At 40.6% G+C, this 9,223-nt stretch overlaps 1 protein-coding gene across 5 annotated transcripts; it reads right to left on the reverse strand.

The window, feature by feature from the left end:
- Positions 1-2,735: 2,735 nt before the first annotated feature.
- On the reverse strand, positions 2,736-8,641 carry LOC147972652 (uncharacterized). 5 transcript variants are annotated; one of them, XM_087521576.1, is made up of 6 exons: positions 7,658-8,641; positions 7,318-7,368; positions 5,547-5,655; positions 5,000-5,234; positions 4,287-4,857; positions 2,736-4,184 (listed from the first exon to the last, which is right to left on the reverse strand). In XM_087521576.1, the coding sequence occupies exons 4-6, from the start codon at positions 5,126-5,128 to the stop codon at positions 3,211-3,213; spliced, it is 1,674 nt and encodes a 557-aa protein (XP_087377702.1). In that variant the 5' UTR covers positions 5,129-5,234; positions 5,547-5,655; positions 7,318-7,368; positions 7,658-8,641; the 3' UTR covers positions 2,736-3,210. The 5 variants fall into 5 exon arrangements, with proteins under 5 accessions (XP_087377702.1, XP_087377704.1, XP_087377703.1 ...); XM_087521578.1 differs by lacking the exon at positions 7,318-7,368; XM_087521577.1 differs by lacking the exon at positions 7,658-8,641 and having other exon boundaries at positions 7,318-7,650.
- Between the last annotated feature and the right edge of the window lie 582 nt (positions 8,642-9,223).

Raw genomic sequence — 9,223 nt, forward strand, 5'->3', positions numbered from 1 at the left:
GTGCAGGGATACAACATCTGCAACGTACAATGTACGTAGGCAGCATCACAGAACCGACGGCCATCTGTGCACTAGTTTAGGCTCCACTACTCGCCCACAAAAAGATGGACGTGCGGTTTAACCCTCTTGTGGTCTGTATAGATCGTCTTTTGGCTACTGTCTCCGCCTCTGCTTCACCCATCCAAGCTTGCCACCGCATCAATGGATCAACAACAAATGGGCGTGCGGTTTTGTAATGTCAATGTTTGCATTCTTCAACCACCGCAAAGATAACATTTTTGCGATTACAACAAATATTTCAAAAGATCACTAAGGTATATACTAAGAAATCAAACTAAAACAAAGATCAACCCGCACGCCTTGTTTTTGAACAGGAAAAAATCAGTTACTAACCACATATTAATGCATACCTATATGTTATGTAATTCACTCAATTGAAAATCACATTATAAGTCAATCAAATAAACTCAAAGGAACTGTTAATATCTTTGTCAAGCACATCTCAGTCAAACAAGTAACTCCAAGATGGACATTCCATGCAGATGCCTGAGGTTTTAACCTCCTTTTCGAATGAAAAAAATAGAAAACGGGGCATGCGTTATACAGAACTAAATCAAAACTAGTACAGTAAAGCTAAAGGAAGTGTTTTTTTTTCTTTTTTTGCGGGAAAGAAGTGTTTGTAGGCAAGCTTACACTTGCAATGATGTGGGATCTGCGCATCACCAGCACCGGTTGTCTCAAATTCTAAGTTCAAGTCTCAATTACAGCATGAGTCTTCAAGCCCGATGGTTATATATTTGTCTTTCTCAGTGAAGCTTAAATTTGACATATGGAGTACGAGTACAGCCAGCACTAACAATAGCTTGTTTGAAAACTTGTAAAAAGAGCTTGCAAAGTACTTGCATCCATAGTGGAAGACTGCAGCCTGAGAGTGCATTGTAAGTTGTGAGACATTTTTCCCTCAAAAGACTATCATTAGAGTCGGAAGTATAGGAACTTGGCAACAAATTGGCAGATTTACCCAAATGATAAGTGACACAAGTGTGTCACAAAGCAACAAGGTCCAAATGCTTCCATTACCATCCATTTTTTCACGTTAAACAGATGAAAATTTTATTAATTGACCATGGCAATTTTTAGTAATTAACCACGACAAATTTAATTTGTGAATCATGGCAATGTTTAGTAATTCATCATGGCAAGTTTAGTTTATAAATCAAGGCAATTTTAGTATTTTGACCATGAAAATTATTTTTTGTATGAACCATGGAAAATTTTAGTGCATGTATCATGTCTAATTTATGTAAATCACCATTGCAATTTTAGTTTCTGGTTCATGGAAAATTTGAATCATTGACCATGCATTTTAAAGGAATTGACGAGGAATTTCTTTTTAATTATGAACCATGTCAAATTTTTTTCATGGAGCATGGCAAATTTTAGCAATTCACCATGGCAAGTTTAGCTTCTTAATTCCCTTTTCGATAACATGTCAAAATTTACTTTAAATGTAGAAGAAAAAGTAGTTGAAGCATATTATGGCAACTTTAGTGTAAATACCATGGCAATTTATGTGCAATAGACATGGCAACTTTTGACCGCCAAAAAATATCGTCGAAACATATCGATATGAGATCTAGTTTTGAAGTCTTTGTCGTGGCGGATTTAATTGTGAAAATGAATTTTCAATCAGATTTTTCATTTAAGAGATAAAACATTTTAATGTTTGAAAACCCAAAAGATTTTCGCTGACATCATCTGTTTTTCGTCCCTATTTACATGCATGTGTGAAAAAAATTAAAAAGTTTGACGTGTCATAATGGATGGTTAGAAGAGTGTGTGGCCCGAGCTCCTTTTTAAGAGTCATGTCATTAGAGTTGAACACTTGTCTTATAAATTCTGCTGCATGCAGAGCACAAGTCTAATGTCTAACCATGAACAGTTGAAGCATCTAGATCTAGCAGCAGCCGATGAATCTGTTAACTTGGTCATCCGTAGGTTTTGTATATATGGTCCTGGAGATGTAATTCTAGGCAGATGCAAAAGGCTCACCAAAACTCTGATGGCAACAAGTGTCCCCATCAGAGGAGTTTTTACCTTAACCAGTGATTTTCGAATCATCGTGTTTCGTTTAGTCTAGTTTGTAAGGTACTCCCTTCGTCCCAAAATTTTTGTCTTAAATTTGTCTAGATACGGATGTATCTAATACTAAAACGTGACTTGATACATCCGTATTTAGACAAATCTAAGACAAGAATTTTGGGACGGAGGGAGTATGTTGGATAGGGCCGGACCTTTTTTTTCTCTTGGGGGCCAGCCGTACGCGGATCATTTTGAACATCGGGCCAACCAAGGCTTCTAGATGAGCCAGTGTTCTAGATCCCCCCTGCTTGAAATACTGCACTTACTTGTCTCAAAAAAAAATGAAATACTGCACTTACGACATACTTCTTCTATCTCAAAATTGCTCAAGCGGTACATGAATTTTTCTATTAAAAACAGAAAGCCTTGGCTCTAATACGTTGTATGGTTCAATCACCTCTAGCAGACCTTAATCAACGACCTGCTCAGCATGAAAAGTATACCACAAATGACAGCTTGAGATAACAATAGCATCTGCATTTTGCTAAGCTCTGTTCTCCAGCAACTCAAAACATAAAATCACATCACGCCGTCAACATGCCAGCATGGCCAGGAGATAAATGGAACCACCGGAGAACTCAAAGGCAGTGATATTAAAACAAAGCATTCATTGAAAAAAGAAATCCTGAAACAGAGTTTGCTGTAAAACAAAGGTAACAAGAACGATGCTTGCGTTTCTAGAGACCGCAATAGAGTTGAGAACTATGGGATTAGTTCCTCAATTCTCTGAAACTTCTTACTCCCCCCGGCCCTTATTAATTGTCGCTGATTTAGTACTCCCTCCGTTGGGAATTAATTGTCACAGAAATGGATGTATCTAGACGTATTTTAGTTGTACATACATCCATTTTTATCCACTTTTGAGACAAGTAATTTGGAACGGAGGGAGTACAACTTTGTACTAAATCAGCGACAATTAGGATCGGAGGGAGTAGTAGATTCCCATCAACCAAGAAATCTAAAGTTAAATCTGAACCTACATAATGTCCTTCTGGATGTCTTCTTGAGGCATCGATATGCTTGAATTGGCTTTTTGGAAACAGTCTTTGGTTTTGAACAGTTGCAGTGTCAAAGCTTCAGAGTCGTATCAATGTTGTTCATTTCACTACTATAGACCACTGTGCTCTCCCTTGATGTTGCGAGGCCAGCAAACCAATGCAGAATATTACCTTGAGGTGGTCCTGCTTGGAATTCATCCGTATGCATGACCATGAGATTCTTTGCTGCAGCAGTTATAACAAGGGCTTCATTGGAAGGACCATCTGGTTCTTGAGGAACAGTGTCGCCTTTTGACTGGCGGGCATCCATCTCTGTAACATCCATGAACGGCAGTGCAACGTTCAGGTCAATGAGGTTTCTGACACTGGTGCCATCCTTCTTGTTCTGGAATTGCATTTCCATGTCAGCTACACCCTTGCTCGAGGGTGTGCTGTCTGCGCCCATGTGTGTAGTGGACGAAGTGGATGAGCGTTGAGAATCTTTCTCGGTGGCTGCACTTATAGTGAAACCAAGGATTCTTGTGCTACCTCCTGAACAACCCATGGAACCAGGCGAAATCTGGGAATGCCCATTCTCACGAGTCGGTGACACTTGTGATTTCTTCATGGTGATTTTCTTCGTCGAGTTTTGCAGCTTCTTTCTGTCCCACGAGATTTCCTTTGATGCATTCTCACTTGCTTGTCCCAGAGTGGCAGTTGCATCACGAGGACCATTGTTCAGATTCACATCCCTGGGACAATCATAAAATGGGGAAGGATGTTGATACTGAGCCCCTCCAGGAATCTCTGATGAATGAAGGCGGTGATATCTTTGAAACGTTGGAAGTCGGCCATTCTGAGCACTGGGCAATTCAGCGTCAGCATAATGCCTCCTAGTCATGTAATCTGTGGCGCTGCTTTGCCATAGAGATCTGGGTGCAGCATTGGAACTGGATGCTACAAATATTCCTGGATTGATGATGCTAGAGCTGGACTGGTAATGCACAGTTGAGGAATCAACACCAGTTTTCTTGTGTGTGAGCCATTCCATGCCACTGCTTCGATCTAGAAAAGGAAAATAAGATACACTTAGTGTGCATTGATGCTTAGACATTGGTTTAAAACATAAAGATATACAAGTTTCTAAATAAATTAAGAAAATCTTACCTTTTAATTTATGGTCGTATGAATAACACTGGTTCTTAGAACTGGAGGCACCCACACTTGGGAAGTTTGTTTTCTTCATAGTGCTAGATGACCCTATCACCTTTTTGTTCAAAGCATTCACTGTTGAGACACCTGATGGCTGTAAACCAGTGGCCCAATTCTTGTCCATGGGTGAGGTGCGTTCAATGCTAAGCTTCAGGTTTGTACCAACAACTGAACCACTATTTCTTGGCAAACTCTTTGCAGGATTCTCCCATACTGTCACCACATCATCATCACTATCATCTGCATCAGCTGGAACCTGAAGGAGCATTTCTTTTGTGGACCCGCTATTGCTATGCCTCATAGACACTCTGTTCAAGCTACGCTCTATATTTTTTCCCTTCATGAATTTTCCAGAAGGTTTCCTCACATCATGTCCTGCAGGAGGCCCCATTTGCTGGACTCTTCTTATACCCCCAGATGGTAATGAATATGATATGGCTTGAGAATATCCCTTTGATTCACCTCCTCGGCATTGTAATGCCATTAGGTCCTTCTGAACCTTGTACAGACGATGAAGTTCATAGACCTATAAATAAAGGTGTCAAAACCGTATAGGAATGAGAAACAATTACGCCTATGGACAAATATAAGAAAAAACACATCACTTGCGTATGTAAGCAATCTCTAGATTACTGAAAGCACATAGTATGGGTGATGTCATAATCTACCTGTTTCCGGAATGTAGCTTCCTGTGCAAGTATATTCTGCTTTAGCATTTCCTTGTCAGCATATGCAGATCCATTTGTGGGTGTTATTGTGAAGCTGTTACTAAGATGCTCAATTGGTTTATTCTCCATGTGTTATGATAACCACCAATTGCCTTTCAAGTTTACTCTACAATCTGAAAGTGTCCGAGTACCGAGTATTATGGAAGATTCTTGTCTTCAACTTTTGTTCCTGGTCCTAATAAATATCCACAGATAAATGATGGGTTATCGTAGTATCTTCAAATGTATAAGAAGGATATTTAGAACAAAATAAATGCATGAACTTGGTATCCTTTTTCTTTTGTGACTGATTTGGTATATTCAGTCAGAGCCTTAAAATGGTTCAACATGTATGATTTGCACACTCATACTACACAGTGGCAATTAAGGCATTAGGAACCCAACCAAGTATGACTTCACACCACAGCAAAGATGCATCACTTGACAGATACTCGGAAAATTCTGATCAACAAGCGATAGAAAACAAGAAAGGATGCCTCGTACTTACAAAGTTCTCGAATGTGAAGCAATGGTGTACAAGGAGTTTTATCCAGCCAAGAGTCCTTAGATCACAAGAAACTGGATTATGTCTGCTGGCTTAATCAATTCCTCCTTATCTGAAGCAGACAAAAGCGGCTAGCTTGCGTCAGCAAGAAGAGACCTCAAATTTGGCATTTATGGAAAGTAAGGACACATACATAATGAAGATGAAAATAAATGCAAAGCGAGGAAAATCGTAGACAAGATCCAGATCTGTAACAAAATGTGACAGGAAAAGGATTCCAAAGATGAAATGTGTAGAAAACAGAACTTTACAAAGCAATTCCACGAACCTTCACCGCCACAAACTGTTGAAGAGAAACTAAAAGAAGTAGGAAACACACAACAAGAGGGGGCAAGGCAGGATCAACAAGCAAGGAGGAATAGAGGTGATCTCCCCGTGCCCCCACACCTTTCTGCCCAGGGCGTACCAAAAGATCATAGCAAAAACAAATAGATGGGAAAGAGCAGATTTCGCACAAACAAAATCAAGCATAACAGCGCAGAGGCTAGAGAGCTAAACTCCCAAGAACACGAGAGAATTTTCAGCTCACCTTATCACCAGGAGAAGCCCACGATACTGGTGAAAGATGTCCGTCTACCCTTTTTGTAGATAACCTTGAGGTGTTTCGTTCTTTATTAGGAGTGATTATAAAGATTTGATTACGATTCAATGACAACTAGACATGGACACTGATGAGCTCATTTGGCCTTTCAATGCTTTTTGTTTCTAGTGCTATATTAATGCATTAATTTATGAGAGATTTCGTCATTTTGGGCTGGATTTTGAGCACATTCAATTACATGTAACTGACCCATTGCTTCTTTTTTTAGAAGATATTTTCTCCCCCGGGTGGTTGGACTGACACACGTCCCCCCTATGTGACACGGTACACTCACTTCCTTTGTGCCAGGTTCATCTACAAGCTATATCTGAACCATTTAGTGTGCATTCTGACTTGTGTTGTGTGCCGTGATTCCAGCTGTATTCAATTTTTAGATGGTGTACTTTGGTGAATTTGCTAGAAATTCTGACATGGTTCAAGGTGATTTGACTTGCTACATGTATGTGGATGAGCGGGATGCATTTGTGGGGCATGTCATAAAGCATGATCTCTCTAAAAGAAGATACTTGTGATTTTCGGATGCCTTTATGAGAAGAAAAGTAAAAGACAAGTCAACTTTTTGTCTTGATTATCATGGGGAGATTGTATTAACATGTTGCATCCATATAAAATTGGGTGACATTTCTTTAAAAAGAATCTTCAGTATTGGTTTATGTGAAAAACTTATTTCGCACACAATTATATCATTCTCATCATTTGCAGGCATGTTGCAGAACAAAATAATTTACAATTGTATCTTTAAACTTCTAAAACATCTTGCAAGCCATTTCTTTCTTGTTCCTGATAGACATTCTGCTTGGTAACTTAAATATTCTGGTTTGGTGCATCCCAAAACTCATAGCCCTGTCAATCTCCTTTTTTGAAGGAAATGCTAATGTATGACCCAGATGCATGCCAAACAAAAAACATCATGTGTGAATAGTTATCATAAATATCACAGCAACCTAAATCAGGCTTCTTCATATCTTAGCAGTGAGTTAAAACTTGAAACAGGAGAGAAAAAAAGACCTTATAACATAGCATGCCATTAACATGTATACAAAGCATGAAAGACAACGAAAAAAATTTACAAATGGATGATTTATATTGTTGTATGAGATACAAGCTTGATACCTGACTCAGAATTTTACCGAAGACTGTATGCTGCTTCATCTCTAAGACATTCTTATGAAGTGGTACATGCAAAAATAAAACACTCAACTATTCCACTTTTCCAACATAATCACTTTGCTGCTACAATATAACTATCAAAATCACTTCTTCTATTTTATTCTGAGGTCTTCTCACTTTCTTATTTTTTGTTTTGATTTTGATTAACCAGAAAAAGTAAAGCATTAAAAGTACCAACCTATGAACTATTCGATAAACCTAGCACTATATTGGTAGTGTTTGGTCAGTCCATTCCATCACCAGCTTTCATCTTAACATAGTAGCAGTTTGTGACAGAGCAAACCTGATGGCAGAAGAGCAGATGCTGAGAAATCCTTGAACGGATCTCTGGGTTCTCAATCCATCGTGGGCAATTCTGTAACACGACACAACGTTGTCTTCTTGTTACATGTCACAACATCTTTTTGGTTGCAGGATTCACTGGAGCCAGTGCTTCCGTACATAGATTGAACATTTCACATGTTTGTCACTGCGACATGAGAAACTGAGCATGCCGTTGGCAAAGGACTCACTGCACAAGGATCTCATGACCTGCTGGAATGCAGCCAACATCCTTAACATGAACTCAGACTGTCAACCATCTCGGATATCTGGTATGAGTCTGAGTATTTTCTGCCCCCCGCTGTGAACTCATGGAATGCTTCATCAAGTTCAATCCAATTTAACGCTGCTGACTTTTGAAACCCAGTTCCTTTCATTTGTATCCTTGCTTTCGCCATATCCCTTCACTGCCCAGCCTCAGCATAGATGTCCCAGCTTACCGCCTCCTTCTCTGGCATCTCTTCAGACATCCACCTCGCATTGGCCACCTCCCCCTGTCGCACCATCGCAGCCATGGCCGTGCTCCAGGACACGATGTCCCGTCTCGGCATTTCCTCGAACACCTTGCTGGCGTCCAAGAACCCGACCCGTTCCTGTAGCATGGGTCGATCAGCGCGTCCCTGAGCGCGTGTGAGGAGATAAGGTTGGAGTGGCGAGCAGGCCGGGGTGGAGACCGTGGTCAAGCAGCTGTGCATGGTGGAGGTGCGGCAGGCCGTGGGGGCAGTAACGGTAGGTGCTGCTCCACGGGCAGGCGCCGCGAAGGCGCACCTCACGGCGGCGGTGGTGGACATTCGCGGTGGCGCCGCCGTGGTTGCCGGCAAAGAAGGGTCAGTTGTTGGCAGTTATTGCAGGAGAGGGGAGGGGAAGGGAGCTGCTCAGGCGAGGAGAAGGAGACAGAGGAAGGGCGGCCGTCAGCGCGTGGGTTCCGGCGGAGATTATTTTCTTTTAAGAAACTCGTCCCACTTTATTAAGATTCAGAAATGTTTATGGGTACAAGAATTTTGTCCTGGGATCCCAAACCACAAATGGCGACCTACTCCTAAATAACAAGAGTACTAGCTTGATTATGAGTTTCAAAATTAAACTATCTACATTCATAAATCGTAAATAAAAGTGCATGAAAGAAAATCCCTTGAGCGGCTAATAATCTCTTTGACAATCGCTCCATGACGCCCATTCACAAGATTTTGGTCGTAGGGGGATGGAGCTGAAGCAATCCATTCACAAGCCTAGATTAGCCTAATTAACTGTAGAATGAGGAATTTGTCACGGACTCACGGGAGAAGCTTCCCTCTAGACATCAATTGCAAAAAGTTTAGAGTTGCAAAAAAAAAGAGCAAAAAAAATTAACACTCAAAAATCCAGCGGCCAGAAAATGTATATATGCATGGTTTGAAGATACAACAGAGTGAGGGCGTGAGAGCACATTCACAATTTCTCTAAATGTAGCATAATACAATTGCTCATTCTATTCTACTTTTCCATGGATGGGTCCCGACATTCATGAAGAAGGCATATAAACGGGTTT

Source organism: Triticum urartu, chromosome 5A, assembly GCF_056163025.1.
Source record: "Triticum urartu cultivar PI428250 chromosome 5A, HENAU_Tu73, whole genome shotgun sequence".
NCBI classification, from domain to species: domain Eukaryota; kingdom Viridiplantae; phylum Streptophyta; class Magnoliopsida; order Poales; family Poaceae; genus Triticum; species Triticum urartu.